The sequence below is a fragment of the Leucopleurus acutus genome (assembly GCF_964270905.1).
Source record: "Leucopleurus acutus genome assembly, chromosome: 17".
Classification (NCBI taxonomy): Eukaryota; Metazoa; Chordata; class Mammalia; order Artiodactyla; family Delphinidae; genus Leucopleurus; species Leucopleurus acutus.
In genome coordinates, this window is record NC_139159.1 from 63,638,048 (window position 1) to 63,656,146 (window position 18,099).

The following is an 18,099-nucleotide window of genomic DNA, read 5'->3' on the forward strand; positions in this document are numbered from 1 at the left end:
CCTTATCGTCTATCTTCACCACAGTCTTCACAGTAGATGCCTAAAACATAAGAAGGATTGCTCTGCTCACACCCCTGCACCGGCTCCCCACGTAACTTAGAAGACTGTCAAGTCCTCATGATGGAAAGTAGGGTCCTGCATCTGGGATCCCATGACCTCTCTCACCTGCTTGCCCCTCACTCCACTCTGGTCACATAGGTCTTCTGGATATTCCTCCAGCATCCTGTCTCAGGGCATCCTTTCACACTGTTCCCCACGCCAGAGCACTCCTCCTACAGGTGTTCTCCTGGCTGACTTCTTCTTCCTTTCTCCTCATCCGTTCAGTGAGGATCACCCCCAACCTGCCCCTTCTCCACCTTTGCCCTGCTCTGCTTTGTCTTATCTCCTAAGAGATACATATTTTAATTTATTTATTTTTATTTTATTTATTTTTGGCTGTGTTCGTCTTCATTGCTGCATGCGGGCTTTCTCTAGTTGCAGCGACCGGGGGCTACTCTTCATTGAGGAGCACGGGCTCTAGGCACGCACGCGTCAGTAGTTGTGGCACGCGGGCTTTGGTAGTTGTGGCTCGTGGGCTCTAGAGCGCAGGCTCAGTAGTTGCAGCGCACGGGCTTAGTTGCTCCACTCCATGTGGGATCTTCCCGGACCAGGGCTCAAACCCGTGTTCCCTGCATGGGCAGGCGGATTTTTTTTTTTTTTTTTCGGTACGCGGGCCTCTCACTGTTGTGGCCTCTCCCGTTGTGGAGCACAGGCTCCAGATGCGCAGGCTCAGCGGCCGTGGCTCACGGGCCCAGCCGCTCCGCGGCATGTGGGATCTTCCCAGACCGGGGCACGAACCCGCGTCCCCTGCGTCGGCAGGCGGACTCTCAACCACTGTGCCACCAGGGAAGCCCAGCAGGCGGATTCTTAACCACTGCGCCACCAGGGAAGCCTCTCTCTTAATATATTATAGAATTATTATGTGTATTGCCTCTCCCCTTGTTAGAATACAAAATCTGTATGGGCAGAAAAGTTTTTTCCTATTTTACTCAGCGGTAAATCCTAAGCACCTAGAACAGGGCTGGAGGTGCTCAATTAAGCGTTTACTTTGCTGTTCTTCTACACATTCAGTTACTCAATACACCCTGAGTACGTCTCCACACCTCAGAGTCGCTGAAGATGCTGCTCTACCATAGTTTCTAAAGATGCCATAAGCCAAGAGGTTTTACTGATTTCAAAGATACACGTTGGCCACATCAACAGAATTGAAATGGGGATTTTCCAAACTAATTTCCATTAAGGTTGTTAACAAGATTTGGCCCAAGTTCCCATCTCTGCAGCAGCCAGAAACTCATATAAAAAGCAATATAAGTCATCCAAACTCCTCACTTGTGGTAAAGAGCAGCTCCCGTCAACACCATGGAGTAGTCGTTCGTCCACTTGGACGTGTAGCCCCACCGCTCTTTCGAGTTGTCCCAGAAATGGCTGCGTGCAGGGTACCCTACAATCCTCTCGGGGAAGCTCTGCCACACGGTGAACGCAAAATCCACCTGCAGGCAGAACACAAGCCAAACAAGCAATCAACGGTGTTAACAAATGTCAACAAAACATCCCCTTCCCCCTGCTAATTCGTAATGTGAAATCCCGGGACTGTTGCGAAACATTAATTCCATGTCTTCATCAGCAAATTAAACTGACTGCTTGACATTTGGCCCCGTAATTATGCACATTTTAATGTTTTCTGTTAAAGAAACTTCAGATTAGTGTGGAAATGAAAGAAGGAAAAAAAAATACATTGGTGGATATGTCCTTTAGAAATCCAGTCTACTCAAGCTAAAAAGTCAAAAAATCAGTTGCTTCCCCCCACCAACCTCCAAAAGATAAGTGACCACTGATTGATGGCAGGCATAAATGCATCTGTTTTATAAACAGGAGCAGACTTTCTATATACATCTACAGTATGAATATAGAGCATACATCATCACCAGCACACAGCAAAGCCACAGTGACTAAAATCAAAGCATCCACTTAAAAGCCAGAGAAAAGATGTTTAAAAAGCACACGGGTTCTAACAGGAATACAAAGCAGATATCATCAAGAACAGTCATTCAGGCCTCTCAGGTGTGAAGATGCTCAGTGCGAGGAAATTTAGAAAACACACCCACATTGAAGAATCACTAGGAATACGTGGGGACAGGCCAAGATTATTTTTAAAGGAAATGCAGTGAAATGGCCTCCTAGTGCTCAAAATAACCCAAAGCAAGTACTTCTGAACCTGCTACAAACTAACGTGTGTAATTAACAAATAGTCTGTTTTCAAATGTATAAACTCACTTTTGACTTTCTATGATTCTTTGATGAATGACACATAAAACAACATACAGAAAGTAAAAACAAAACAACCCCGCCCCCCAAAAAAACCCAGTAACAGCAAACCATCATATAATGGTCATAATTGTGTAATGCTTATAATACAACAGGCATGGTTGTAAGAACTTACATATTTTAACTCATTTCATCCTCACAGTAGCCCTGTGAAGTAGGTAATTTTAAAGTGTCCAGTTTACAGAGAGGGAAGCTAAGGATATGGAGGTTCAAATAACTTTTCTGAGTTAGTAAGTGGCAGAGCTGAGATTTGAACCCAAGCCATCTGGTTTCAGATTTGGTGTGTACTGTTATCATCGCTTCCCTTCTAGCTCTGTGGCTACAGTGTTGGAAACAATTTATCTTATACAGGTTACACGTGCACCCAACAACCTTTGCCCTATCTCTTCTTGATAAGCAATGCATACGGAATTTTCATTTATTCCACAGATATTTCAAGTCTTGGCACTGTGATGGTGGCTGGGTGGCTGAGTGATGTTGGCAAGTCCAGTTCCTGACCTCCCAGGGGTTCAAAAGCAGAGCAAATAACTGTGCACAATAGCCCAAAGGTGGAAACAACCCAAACGCCATCAACTCATCAATAAATAAACCAAACATGGTATATCCATTCAATGGAATATTATTCAGCTATAGAAAGGAATGAAACACTGACGCGTATGCATGCCACGACACGGACAGACCTTGAAAACATTATGCTGAGTGAAAGAAGCCACACACAAAAGGCCCCATATTGTATGATTCCACTTACAAGAAGTGTGCAGAATACACAAATCCACAGACGTGGAAAACAGATTGGTGGTTCCAAAGGACAGGGGCTGACTGATGAATGGATACAGGGTTTCCTTTTAGGGTAATGAAAATGTTTCAGAATGAAGTAGAGGTCATAAGCATACAACACTGTGAAGGTATTAAACGCCACTGAATCCTACATTTGAAGATGGTTCATTTTATGCTGTGTGAATTTTACCTCAATTACAAGACGAAGCAAATAAGCCTAGATCAGTATTTCCCAAGCTTTCACCACATGCATAACCATCATCGCTCCTTCTCCCACATTCCCACCACATATTCGATAACTTAGTTAATGTTTTTCTTTAAACGGCATACTCTTTTTTTTTTTTTTTTAAGCCTCATCCTAGGTAAACATGTCAGTGAAATCCTAGGTTTGGGAAACACTGGCCTGGGTGATCCGTAAGGGTCCTTTTATCTCTGAATTCTTGGGGCTTAGTTAGAAGACATGATTTTTGTAAACAGCCATGAATTTAAATTTTTATGGAGATTTAGTTTGGTGCCCTGACTCAAGATAAGAAAGCCTTAACGATATAGGTTTTTCCCCAAAGCTATAATACCTGGGGGGAAAAAAAGTAGGGTGTTGGGACACACATTAAGGAAGCGTGGTGGGGTAAGGGGCGTCTCAAAGTTAAAAGATAGCAGGGGAGTGGACAGTATTTGCCAAAAAACTGAAAGCAGGTCATGATAACCTGCACATCATCACTGGCGTTCAATACTAATGGTGCCAACTGATGGGATAGTACATTATGCAGCCCGGCGTCAAAGAATCAGCCTGGCTGTCAGCACTCTTTGGCGTTTTCCATTATCCTCTGAAAAGGAGACGCACACACCGATGGGGCGTTTTCATCACATGAATTCCTTACTATCTCAAAGCCATTTCAAGTCATTTCAAAGCAACTCAAAAGTAAATTCCAATAAAACTATGATTCTTGTGATAGTTCTGCTTTCACACAGCTCATTAACACATCAAAGGAGGCAAAGGTCAGCTTATGGCCTCTTAAAAACTAACATCGGTTTTCTTTTGAGAATTTGAAGCAACCCAGATAAATGTAAGTAACTATAAACCAACTCTATCTAATACCCTTTATAGGACACTGTTTAAAAATCTATCCTTAATACTACAGAGAGGCATTTAAACAAGCCAAGAATCCTTAGCAAGGAAATAAAATGAACCAACATCTATTCACCTAAAAAAAAGAGAAACCCTCGTCCTCCACGATGTCAGGCAACACGACTCCTCCACTGTTCAGCCGGAAAAGTAAACAAACCAGACGGCCAGCCTCTTAAATTTCCATCTCATGCTCAACCCATGCTGACTTCTAATTGCTCCACATACAGCACAAGTTCTTCCCAGCATGCACTGAGAGGCTGGAATTGCTATTCTTTGAAAAGAAATTCACCAGCACGTGGCTACATCACAGCAGCTGAAAGTTATTTCACCGTGGGACAGAGAGAAACAAATCCGAGTGTGAGATCAATTGCTCTGTGCCCAGCGGAAGATGAGAGATCAGTCAATACTTCAGGTCATGGGGTAACGATTCAGGAATATGCTGTAGTCTTGACCATACGTTTCACGTGGCAACGTGCTGCCTTTCCTCTGTTTGCTCTCCGAGATCCACTCTCCGCTCTTCCTGCCATGCCCTACGCCTGAGACAATGGAACTCTGTGGACTGCATAACCTGGTCCTCCTTGCCAGCTGGTGGCTGATTGGGTTAGGTCAATGCGCGTTGCTGGCAGGAAAATGGAGGTGGGACAGAGAGAGGACAGTATTTCTCCCCTGCTTCCCACCCCAGCTTTGGCCCCAGAGTTCCGGTAGGTGCCACACCCCTCCATGGTCATAGCTCTTGTAGGGCAGCCTCTTCTCCCTAGTTCCCCCTCTCAGGGACACCAGAAACACTGTTTCCTTCCTTCACTTCTTCAGGCCTAGAAGTAGGAGCTGCTTCCAGCTCGTGCCACTCCCCAGGTGCCTCTCCCTCTCCTGTGTCATCCTTTAACCCCACTCACCTCCCTAAGTCGTACTAAATCCCTTCATTTGAGTCACCTGATTTGAATTGTTTGCTGCCAGGACTCTGGCGGCTACAGGCAGGAACTGGCAGAGACCAGAACAAAGACATCCCTCAATAAATACCTGTTGAATGAATTTGTTCCAGGGATGCCAGCCTCCCTTGCAGGAAGCAGGAGAAAAAACGCAGGCTGGAGCGACCCGTTCCTTGTATTCCATTGCAGTCATTCTCTTTGAACATTAAGCATCTCTCCCCTTCCCCCCACCGCTGCTTTCTCCTGCCGACTCACACATGACAAAACTGGCTGTGTGCTCACACTTTAATCTGCACAGCACGCATCCCTCCAACATCACTCATTCACCGAGTATTTATAGAGCTTTGGCTGCATAGAAAGCCTTTGACCAAGGTGAGGTGCAGGACATGTTGTCCTGGGGTGATTTTGGTTGCCCTTACACAGAACGTCTGCTGAACTCCATCTGATGGAGACTTGAAGCATCCATGGAATTTGAAGAGACACAGAGACTGCTAGCCCAAGTCACCATGAGTCCTGGCTATGTGGGCAGCGGGCCGTTAGAATCAGACTGCCAACCAGGAAAGCGCCTGCTGGTAAGTGTCGACATTTAAATCGAAAAGAAAATGATTATGAATAAAAAGGAATAAAAGAAGGGGAACAGGATAAGTAGCTAAGTCTCCAAGCTTTTTAGCAGCTACCATGAATAATGTATTTGCGATCTACTACATTTTTGTGTAACTGTCTTTGGTCCCCTCTACGGTTTGAAGTGCGGTTTCAGAGATCAATACTCATTCGAGTTGTAAAAATTGGTTTTCCAGCATAGCTATCTTTCCTCTTCTCTCCCTCTCCCTCACACATTGCTCCGTGCAATCTTATTTTGGGGCACAAATACCTGAACATCTGAAATAGCACGGATCTCCATCTCAGCCTTCAAGTGAAACCGTTTGCTCTCGTGTGGGTTGAAGAAAATGCACACTTCCAACCCAGATGGAAAAGCTGCCTTTAGAACCCAGAATAGTGTGTTCCCCAACAGAGTCAACACACGCCCACACAGGCGTTAGAAGAATCAGGAAAGATGGGCTCCCGGAGCGTGGTTTCAAGAAAATGCTAAACAGGTGCCCCTGCCCGCCTCCCCTGGGTCCCTCTGCACACCTGCACTGTTTAAAAACAAACAAACAAACAAACAAACAAAAGGAGGGAGGGGTGAGGTGAGGTGCAGCCTCGCAAATGAGGAACCGATTAGCAGAGGAAACAAAGGGGAAAATGCCCTCATCAGGGTGCCAGGTGGCGGCAAGGTGCTCACAGGAACCGGGTGGATTCAAACCAACTCTGCAGGAAGTTTTGAAAAACGTTTTGGGCTTGGCCAAGGCAAGGGCAAAAGAGGCGCCGGCACCTTGGGGTTTGAGGCAACTGCCCGCAAGGCACTCCGCCCCTCCTTGGTCAGGCTGCTTACCTCCGTGGTTGAAAGCACAGTGTCCTCGTCAAGGCTGAGCACGGCGTCTGTGATGATGTTGTCATAGGGCAGAAAACGGCTGCTCATAACCTGGGAGGCGGGGGAAAGCAGGCAGGAGGGAAGGAATTGGGGAAAAGAGAGGTGAATGGACAGTCTTGTTTTCAGGAAAATTTCCCCCATAGTCAACTTCACAAAGGACGCTCCACCACCATGTCACCTCTCAACATAGAAGGCTTCCACTTCCCATCCGTGGAGATTCATTTGGTTCCACCATTACTGGGCACCTACTGTGTACAGACACCTTGCTAGTCGAAGGGAGTACAGAGGTGAGTAAGATACATTCTCTGTCTTGGAGGAGTTCATAGTCTGCAGGGAGACCAAGATGACCAAGAGAACAAGACGCGAATGATCGGTCCTCGCCTGATACGAGAGATGCCGGGAGACCAGAGGATGCAGCAACCAGCCGCTTGGAAGAGCAACGAAAGCCTCAGAGTCACATTGAATCAGGACCTTGATGGCCAGGAATCCACTGGGGATAAACAGAAATGAGGCCCAACAGAAAGAGGGCTCAGTAGATGCAAAGGCACAGCGGGGAGAGCCAGCACTCTGAGGCCAGGGAAGAGTGGATGGACGGAGCAGTGATTCCAAGTGTGGGACACACACCACGGGAAGGCCAGGTCCTTTTAGGAGGTGCAGAGACAAACATTTAAAAATTCTACTCTTTATTAATTTTAGCTCAGAGAAGCAAAAATATGTACACATATATACTAGTAGCTATAGCAATAAAAGGCACTAGTAGAATTATTCAAAAATAGTTTCATTAAAGTGAAAAGTAAGCTGATTTAAAGAAAACTACTAAACAATAGAACACGTGGTCCATGGATTTAGGAACATTGTGAAGGTAGTATGAAGTTTGGGCAACACCAGGATAAGGCATGGTGAGGTGAGTGTACGTGTGCGTGTGCGTGTGCGTGTGCGTGTGTGTGTGTGTGTGTGTGTGGTGAGGGTCTGGGGGGTGAGGAGATCAGTTGAAAAACTGAGACTGAAGAGACTACCCTATGACAGTCCCAGCATGAACTTCTGTGCTGAAGTTTCTGTAGAATACCTAATAAGAATGATGATATAAGAATAACTAACATTTTGTAAAACATTTACTCTGTGTCAGGGAATGTTCCAAGTTCTTATTTATTTATTTAGGCTGCGCCGGGTCTTAGTTGCAGCACGCAGGATCTTCATTTTGCGACATGCGGGATCTAGTTCCCCGACCAGGGATCGCACCTGGGCCCCCTGTATTGGGAGCGTGGAGTTCTACCCACTGGACCACCAGGGAAGTCCCGGAAATGTTCCAAGTTCTTTATGCACATCATCTCATTTCATCTGTATAACAAACCCGTTTTATAGGTGAGAAAACTAAGGTACAGAAAGGTTGTGTCTTGCTTAGGATGGACCCACCATCGTACCATCCCAGATGGTGTGATTCTATAGAGCACCTCAGCCCTATGCTATACCTGTCTCGGGGTTGAAAGGACCTCAAAAGTGAATGTGGGCACCCATGGCAATCTCTCATTCACCACTTCCTCTGGAAGGCATGTTAACTGTTGTGCCTTCCTCTCTCAATTCCTACGCGGAGACTGAGAGAGGAGACACTTGCCATCAACTTTCAAGGCACAAAGGCCAGGGAATGAAGCAGTTGGATGCTAGAGACAAAGGGAAGAGGGAGGCACTTAGCCCGGCTGCCATGGCTCACAAATCTAAGGACCCCTCCCCACAACCCCCCAAAGAAGCCCAAGCTATATTTACATCAGGGAGCCAGCTCCTCTGCAAGCCTCATCTCAGATTTGGTTTACATGCCGCAGAAGCTACTGGAGGGCTCACGTCATTAAAGGATGGAAAATGCCCACTAGAACCCATCTGTGGGAGCTCAAGGGATATACCTACACTCCAGGCTCTGCTCCTACACATCTGCCACCTGGGTCAAGTGTTTCTGTCTCTTTCTCAGTCTTCCAAAATAAAATACAAAAGCGATCAGCAACCCCGCATACACAGGGCTCAGAAATCTCAGCCTGAAGCAATTCTCCTGACACTGTTTACATGTCCACTAACTAAGGCAGAAGTTATTAGTTGCCAGCTTAGGGGTGCCCTGACCTTTCCCTTGTTAAGCCTACAGGGGAGAGCGGCAGTGACAAGGCCTATAAATTCAAAATAGAATTTTCCAACCAAAGCAGCAAACACATCAATTTTAAACTCAAGGCTAGACATGGAAATTTAAAATGCGGGAGGAGGAGGATATATGACTTCTTTCGCCATTATGGGCCCAACCACTGGGTTTAAAAGGATCCATTTCCTTTTTCTGAACTTGCTCCATCAATAAGAGTTAAGAGCCCATAAGTCAGCCACTTCTAAATCTAGTGTAGAAACCAGAGGCTCTCTTTCAAATACCCTGCCTCAGCTACGTTCCAAAAGTTCAGTGGATTAGCATGAAAGGAGCCAACGTCCTTACAAAGTCAATCCTGAGGGAGCTGGGTTTTCCTTGTTAGCTCATTTAAGAGCTACTTAGCTACCATGTAACAGCCCAAACCCTTCTAGAATGAACAAACACAACTAGGAAATGACCAAGGCTCAAGAAGTTCCCTGTCTAGTAGGGAAGATAAGAAAGGTTCATAAGTAATAATACAAAGCACCATGAGAGGTGACATTTTTCAAGCACCTGCCATGTGCGTCCACACTCCTAAGCAGCAATACGTTTACATGGACAGGAGCAAACCCTTTGATCCGTTTAGCTGTCCTGTTAGGTGTTATGATTTCTTCCACTTACTGAAGGAGGGACTGAGGCACACAGAATTAAATAACTTGTCTCAGGTCACATAGAGGAAGTCTGACCCCAAAGCCCATAATACAAACCATCACTTTACAATGCCCCCCGCCCAGAAGAGGAGCTGACATTTACTGAATCCTGAGTGTAGACCAGGTACAGGGCTGAGCACCTGTAATGCAGTATCTCATTCCATCATCAAAATGGGCCCAAGTCTTAGCCCAGGTGCCCTAGAATACAGTCTAAAGCAAGACTTAAGTGCAAATGCTTTATCAGGTGGCACGGTCCCGACGAGGGAGAAGGAACCACGTGACCGACTGGATTCAGTGGCCAAGGTGAAGTCTAGGACTCAACAAATGGCCAGAAGCCCAGACATAAATACGCCTGCGAGAATGGGAGGTATCTTATAAGACACATCTGATAAAGCCTACAAGAAAGGTACTATGATTATCATCTTCATCTTAGAAATAAAGAAACTGGGACTACTAGCTGGGAGTGAGAGTATAAAATCAATCAATGAGTCTGTGCATAAAAGTGCAATACTAACCATAGGAGTCAGAATGGCTCCCAGTCTGTCAGTCAGAATGGATCCTATTTCAATATCCTGACATATTCACAGAGAGGCTTATCTACCAGAAGGAGATCTAGTCACCCATGGAAGCATAAAAAAACAAAGAATTTCCAAGTGCAAAGTGAAGAGAACCCATCTGAGGACTGTTCGGGGCTTCAGGCATTGGAACTGGGGAGACAGATACATGGGGTTATAGGCAGGAGATTTTTCTGTGCCAGTCCCTTTTGTGAAACCATACCTATTGGTGAGATGAATTCATAAGGGTAAGTAAGACCGATGCCAAGAGGCATGTGATTATTCTCATTAAGTGCTTACCAATCAGCTCTCTGATAACCACACTGCTTGACTCCAGTCCTATGAAGGCTGTGACTGTATCTGTCACATTCACCACTGTGTTTCCTCATGTTGCCCAGCACACAGTAGGCAGCCTACACTGGAACTCAATAGACAATGCACGGATCACCTTGTCCACGCACGTGACAGTTACAATTCTCAGTGCATCCTGCTGAACTATATGAAGTGGCCACTTGTAGCCACCCAAATGATGATTTCAAACGGTGCAACCTAATACCTTGGTCGTTCTCATTCTGGCTCAAAGAGGGTTTACTTAGTGTGAGACAATCTCTCATGACCTAACTCTCTGGGGACTGACGGAGGAAGTCTCTTAGATGACAATTGCAGTGTCATTTAATAGAGACTAATTTCCTCACAATGGATAAGATCTACAAGAAAGCCACAAGCAGAAGCCTGAGAAAAAAGAATTCACCTCTGGCAGCAAAGAGTGGAAGATATTTCGAAGAGGAGGGAGCATGTGAACCAGGGCTTAAAGAATATATGGGAATTTCAATAACAGAAATGAACAGCTGAGGAAGGATGTCAAGACTTACAGCAAATGGGAAAGACAACACTTAGGGGTAGGAAGGGACACAGTACTGTTAACTGTGACTGATGAAATCTATAGAGGAAAAGCAATGAGAGAGAAGATTGGGAAGGCCAGCTAAGGCCAGATTATACACGGCCTCTGATGTTAATTGAAAGCATTAGCAAAAAGACTCCCGTAAGGGCCATGAGATGATTAAGAAGATCATTCCGTTCTAGGCAAAATGAACTGGAGAAGGGAAGCAGGGGCCAGCTAGGCAGCCAGCACCCCTGAGAGTCTCTGATGGACACCTCAAAACAAAAGTAAGGTGGAAATGTCCTTTTTAAGATAAATGTTACGAAGAACCACTACTCTCAAAGACACAACTAACTCAGATTAATCAGCTAAGCAAACCTCACGCATCACCACCACCATCAGCGGCCTCATCTTCATCTTCATCACGTCCAGAAAGATCACCACTGCCAGGCCCTGAATTTATTTACTCCTCAGAGTACCCCATGTGGTATGTGTTATTATTCCCATTTTGTAGATGAGGAAACTGAGGCTCAGAGAAGGAAGGTATAGTCAGGGTCACACATCTCCTGAAGAGTTAGTATTAGGACCCAATTCAAAAGCCTACGGCTGTCACTATGGAAAACAGTAGGGAGGTTCCTTAAAAAACTAAAAATATAGCTGCCCATGATCCAGCAATCCCACTCCTGGGCATATGCCCAGATGAAACTATAATTCAAAAAGATACCTGCATCTCTATGTTCATAGCAGCACTATTCACAATAGCCAAGACATGGAAAAAACCTAAATGTCCATCAACAGATGAATGGATAAAGATGTGATTCATGTGTGCGCACGTGTGCGCGCACACACACACACACACACACACACACACACACACAATGGGATACTACTCAGCCATTAAAAAGAATGAAATAATGCCATTTGCAGCAATATGGATGGACCTAGAGATTATCATACTAAGTGAAGTCAGTCAGAAAGAGGAAAACAAATACCATATGATAACACTTACAAGTGGGATCTAAAATATGACACAGGGACTTCCCCGGTGGCGCAGTGGTTAAGAATCCGCCTGCCAATGCAGGGGACACGGGTTTGATCCCTGGTCCCGGAAGATCCCACATGCCACGGAGCAACTAAGCCCGTGCGCCACAACTACTGAGCCTGCGCTCTAGAGCCCACGAGCCACAACTACGGAGCCTGTGTGCCACAACTACTGAAGCCTGAGCTCTAGAGCCCATGCTCCACAACAAGAGAGAAGCCACCGCAGTGAGAAGCCCGCACATTGCAACGAAGTGTAGCCCCCGCTCGCCGCAACTAGAGAAAGCCCACGCGCAGCAATGAAGACCCAACACAACCAAAAATAAATAAATAAATATCTTTTAAAAAGTTAAAAAAAAATGACACAAATGAACTTATCTACAAAACAGAAATAGACTCACAGACATAGAGAACAGACTTGTAGTTGCCAAGAGGGAGGGGCGTAGAGGAGGGAAGGAATGGGAGTTTGGGATTAGCAGATGCAAACTACTATTTATAGGATGGATAAACAACACGGTCCTACTGTATAGCACAGGGAACTATATTCAATACCCTGTGATAAACCATAATGGAAAAGAATATGAAAAAGAATATATTTATGTATAGTTGAGTCATGTTGCTGTACAGTAGTAATAAAAACAACATTGTAAATCAACTATACTTCAATAAAATTAAAAAAAAAAAAGCCTATGGCTGTCAAAGCAGAGGACATTCAGAGACAGGTATGGTTTTGGAAAAACAGTCCAGGCCAGCACTTCCCAGGAGGAAGATGGCTAAGACCAACACCCATGGTGCCCCACTGAAGACACGAAGATTCCACGCTGATTCCACAGTGAAGTCCCCTCTGGTCCTACCTTGCTTTCTCCTTCAATCACGATGACAGGCACGGCAGTGGCAGGCCAGCGGTGTTTGGCTGGGAGAGGCTTGTCACAATTCCATAGAACTATGATCTGAAAGGGACAGGGGGTCGTGAGATGGCTTGGTAGGGCTAGATTTACATAGGCCTCCGACCCAAAGTTTCTTCTTACAGACAGAGAGAGAGGAAATGGGGATATAAGCAAGGCAGGATGGCAGACCTCAAAACTGAATTTAAAGTGAGTCCACTCCCCTCTGTACACCCGAAACTAACACAACATTGTAAATCAACTATCCTCCAATAAAAATTAAAAAAATAAAAGTGAGTCCACTCCTACACAACCCTCGGAACCCGATCACTCTAACCACCAAAGAGAGGGGACAAAAAGAGTAACCTAAGGAAAACTGTGTCAAGGGGGTAGGACAAAGCTGGGGAGGAAAGAAGTCATTTCAGGGTTGCTGGTTTTTAACAAAGTGTTTTTCTGAATTCTGATGTCTTATGATGACGAGTAAGATAACGACGCCGATCCAATTGAATAAAAACGCACACTGAACGTCTGCGATGCATTCACGCTACACCAGGCAACGTGGGAGAAAGAAGAGAATTCAAGATAGGACTGGCATGGGCTCATGTTCTGGATTCTCCAGGATGGTTGCTGATTTCCTGTGATCCTGTTATTTCCAATAAAAACGTTTAGCTCCAAAATGCACACTTCCACGTGATTCCATTCTTTTGTCGTGCGTAAACCTTCTTGTGTAATTTACAATTCAGAAAAACCACCGTTAAGAGTACGAGAGCGATACTAATTTGGAAAACATGATTACCATAGGTATCATCTTCCTTTCCCAATTTTATAATTAGTCACGGTGGCCATGAAAGAAAAGTTGACGCCTCCTGACACCAACGAATTGGTTTCTGCCGTGGAATCTGAGTTTTCTGGGTCCTCTCAGTGGCCTTTCTGATGTTCCTTTATCACTCTGACACGTAAGAGAGAATGTGCCTATGTATTCTTTAAAGAGTGTATTGGTGTATATCAGGCTGGCCAAAAAGTTCGCTCAGGTCTTTCCGAAAGATGTTAGAAGAACCCGAATGAACTTTTGGACCAACCCAATATTTAACTTTACCCCAGGGCCAAGATCTCTTTGTAACCCACCCCTTACCTGTACCAGATTTCACTTCCAAGAACCTCTAAGCTGATGAAAAGGGCGTAACGAGGCGTGACAAAGGAAAGGGGAGTAACGGGGCCCGACGTGGGGAGCACAGTGTGTAGCCGGGAAGGCACAGGGAGGGCTGGGGGGCTCTGGTCCACTGAGAAGTAGGGCGCAGGCGCCGTGGTCAACACTGCCACTCACCTGAGCACAGTACTGGGATTTGGCGGCAGCCACGAGGAGTTTCAACACTGGCTGGGACTGAGAGACCAGGGGGGTCACCGCGTGGATGACTGCAGTGAATTTGGAGGGGGGCTTTAAACCTGAAACAGAAAGGGCAGAGAGGCCTAATGAAGCACTGAAAAACAAGACTTAGAAAATTAGTCCTCTCTGCTCTGCCTCGCCCTGGAGCTCATGTTCCCTTCCAGTGTATTTTTCCTCTGCCTCTTGTGTCCTGACAGAACAAAAACAAGGTGAAAAGCTGCTAGTTAACTGCCGCCTGAGTCTAGGGACCTGGATGATTTACAGTTCAATGCCCATTTCCAGATTCTTCCTTTGATAGTCATTTCCTTCCTCCCTTGGGGAGGCATCTTTGATCTCCCTTCTGTTTTTTAGGCACCCAAAGCCTAATTATGCACACACACCACTACTCACCACTCTCTACCCAAGAAAGGATCTAACTCCAGTCACTTACGTCTTAGGATGGATTTTTGTAAACAGTGCTCTCTCTTCCAGGCTATGTGCATCTGTCTTACTCTTAATTATGTAGTTAAGGGGTTTTTGCCTGTTTGATACTATTTCAGATAATAACTAGCAAGTGGTAAAGGTTCAAAGAACAACGTCCAGAGCATGAGTGTCTATGTCTGAAGCTCAGTTCCACCACTGAGTGGTGGTGGGATCTTGGAAAAATTACTTAACCCTCTGTGCTTCCACAGCTGTGAAATGGGGCTGATAGCCACAGTATCAAAGTTACGGAGTTGTTGTGAGAATTAAATTAAATGAGTTAATGCATACAGAGCACTTAGAACAGGACCTGCGGACAGCAAGTACTCAGCATGAGCTTACCGCTATCATAATCACCATCATCACTATTTCAGAGTAGAAGCTGCTCTACTCCCAAGAATCTCTTCTTTGTGTACCAGTGACACAGCTGAGAGGAAAAGTATGTGGTCCAGACCTCTGCCAACTGTGCGCTCTAAGGCCCGAGGTGGAAAGGTACTATAAATGTACAAAATAACAACTTCCACCAAAGAGAAAGCAGTGAGATGGCTTCTCCCGCAAAATGAGTTTTTCCATGAGAACCCACTAAGAAATTGGAGACAGGTTAAAAAGGCTCCTTAAGGGCTTCCCTGGTGGTGCAGTGGTTGGGAGTCCGCCTGCCGATGCAGGGGACGCGGGTTCGTGCCCCGGTCCGGGAAGATCCCACATGCCGCGGAGCGGCTGGGCCCATGAGCCATGGCCGCTGAGCCTGCGCGTCCGGAGCCTGTGCTCCGCAATGGGAGAGGCCACAGCGGTGAGAGGCCCGCGTACCGCAAAAAAAAAAAAAAAAAAAAAAAAAGGCTCCTAAAACTTCATTAGTTTAGAGCCACTAATTTCACATTTTAGTAGTTTAAATATGAACAAGACAGTGCAGGGCCATTCAAGTTAAGCTTTGGTAGTGACTGGACAAAGGCAAGAATCAGACTATATATATCTCAAAGTATTATACGGACGTTTTGCAGGGCAAATTATACCATCCGACTAGTACTTTAATCGCATGTTAGAAAGAAGCTAGCTTTCCCACTATCTAGATACACATTCAAGGCTTTGCCAAGTAAGAAGAATAAATATGATAGAGGGGGTTCCCTTTTTTAGCAGTGAGGACAAGTCAGTGCTTTAAGACTCTCCTCTAACAGTTTAAGAAGCATCAATTACACACTTCTAATGTGCTAACTCTGCTAACTCCACACAAAAATCTGGAGTCTTTTTGCCATATCGACTTGAAAGATGCTTTATTATCCCAGGGTTTCTCAAATTTGGAACTATGAATGAGGAGAAGTGTCCAAGATGTTACTAACACTAGAGCGAACGGGGCTCCAAATACGTATATGTCTATGGCGGTAACAGCCTTTTGTAAAGCTTCGTCCCTCTGCCGGTTCCCTTTTCCTCGTTATGACTAGAAGACTAAAAGCTGCTTGAGAACAGAGCTTGTATCTCCTTTGACTTTTTATTTCTACCACCTAGCACTGCATTAACATGGCAAAGAAGATGAGCACAATAAATGTTGAATGTGAATAAGTTTCTCCCCTATCATATATTCTTAAATCTTTTCCCTTTCCGTTTATCAGTTTGGTTTTTCTTTGGTCTGAGACAGAGAAGTTGGGATTGTGGAGAAAAACAAAAAGTAGGGAGAGCTCTCCTAACTCCATTTTCTATAAGATGAGACTTAAAATTATAGTGAACCCATTGTCATGTTCAAAATGATCTGTAATTTGGGAAGCCTATTTCTCAAAAAGAAATGACTCTGCTAAATGCAAAGTACAGCGGCTCAGGTAAGAAAGGAGTTTCCCACTTTGCAATGCTCCGCTGGATTTATAATTCTTGACCTTGATACACCGTTTAGGACAGGGCTCTAGAAAGCAGTCTCCAACACAGGATGTTGCAAAGACACCGCGGTGGAATCGAAAAATCAAGGGACTTTAGTTCTGAATGACACCTGGCAGGTAAACCAGAATAACTCCCTGGAAGGCACTCACTTACCTAAATTAGCATAGTAGTAAGGGAAATCTCCCAGATAAGATGAATACTGTGGTAGGACGAACAATCCTCCAGGATGTTTGTTCCATATTAAACTGTTACGGGATATGTGCTTGAATATTCTGTCCTGAATAATCTAGAAAATGAAAACATGGCACATGGTGAGAGGAGACTGACGGTATCAGACGAGGAACACAGTCAATCCAAATTTGAGGGCTGATGGCACTCAAAGTAGTGAGTCTCCTCCCCCACCCCCAACCTGATTCTTCACTGATTCTCTGACACAGAGTGACAGAGCAATGGAAAAGAGTGAGAGAGAGAGAGAGGGAGAAAGAGATGAATAATGGCTAATCCAATTTCCTAATTAAACTGCAGTTTCACCATAAATTCTATCTTGTCTTGCTATAATAATAAGTCCACGCTCATGTCAAATTAGAGCGTGTAGAAGAGTTTCCCTGATGGCTGAGATCTAGCAGTGCTTCCAGATCCACATCAGGAAGATCTGTTCTCAGGGCACAGAGATGTCCATATAGACACTGAGCTGGGAGCATATGGAATCCCAAAGCAGCTGAGGTTTTGATCTGTTCCTTTAATTCAGGAGGCAGATTTATTTGCTTGACATATCTCATTGTCCTTTCAAATTCAAGTATAGGACTTTGGGGTACTAGTTAGCTGAAGTTTTTCTACTTTTCATCTCAAAAAGTAGTGACTTAACAATTGCTCAAAACATCCTGCATAACAGGACAAGAACCACGGCACATGGAGAATAATGATAGCCAAGCTAGTTCATTAGTTCCTTCGGACTTGAAGACCTTGCAGATCATTAAATTCTACATTTAGAGTCAAACATTCTCCCATCCCGAATCATTTGTCAGATGAATGTGATTAGTCCACTTTACAGTGGACTTTCAAACTCTTGTAATTATACCATCCACTCATTAAGATATGATTTGGCAAATAATTAACTTGATACAGAATTTCATGTTTTCAGCAATTTTTTTGTACTTAAAAAAAAAAAAAAAGCCTGGCATATATCTTTAGAGATTTAAGACCTAAATCATCATTTTCCAGGTCCCCATTTAATGCAATGTGATTTTAAGTACAGACCATTTTAAATGGAGTTGTATTATTTGCTAAGGTTATTACCACCCTCATCTCACCCCACATGGTGACTACACAAGTAATAAAATCAGCTGCATTTATCTTTGCAAACCTGATGGTGTTTATATTTCTTAATGAGAGAGAAGGAAGCAAGGAGGAAATTTAGAAGAACTCAAGTATCTTAGTTCAATGATTTCTGCATTTTCTCTTCTCCCCAGATCAAAACTGCTCATTTTATATGGATTGGCAGAGGTTCCTAATTTGGGGAAGATTTTAGGAACCTTGCTCAAGCGTTAATGTTTGCTCTTTGTGGTTCA

At 44.7% G+C, this 18,099-nt stretch overlaps 1 protein-coding gene across 1 annotated transcript in view; it reads right to left on the reverse strand.

Moving 5' to 3' along the window:
• Nucleotides 1-18,099, reverse strand: part of EXT1 (exostosin glycosyltransferase 1) — a 291,965-nt gene that overhangs the window by 5,869 nt on the left and 267,997 nt on the right. The window contains exons 5-9 of the mRNA XM_082858749.1: nt 16,685-16,817; nt 14,150-14,268; nt 12,796-12,891; nt 6,626-6,715; nt 1,369-1,529 (exon numbers count right to left, since the gene is read on the reverse strand). Of these exons, the coding sequence (XP_082714875.1) occupies nt 1,369-1,529; nt 6,626-6,715; nt 12,796-12,891; nt 14,150-14,268; nt 16,685-16,817 (599 nt within the window). The remainder of the gene's footprint in view (nt 1-1,368; nt 1,530-6,625; nt 6,716-12,795; nt 12,892-14,149; nt 14,269-16,684; nt 16,818-18,099) is intronic.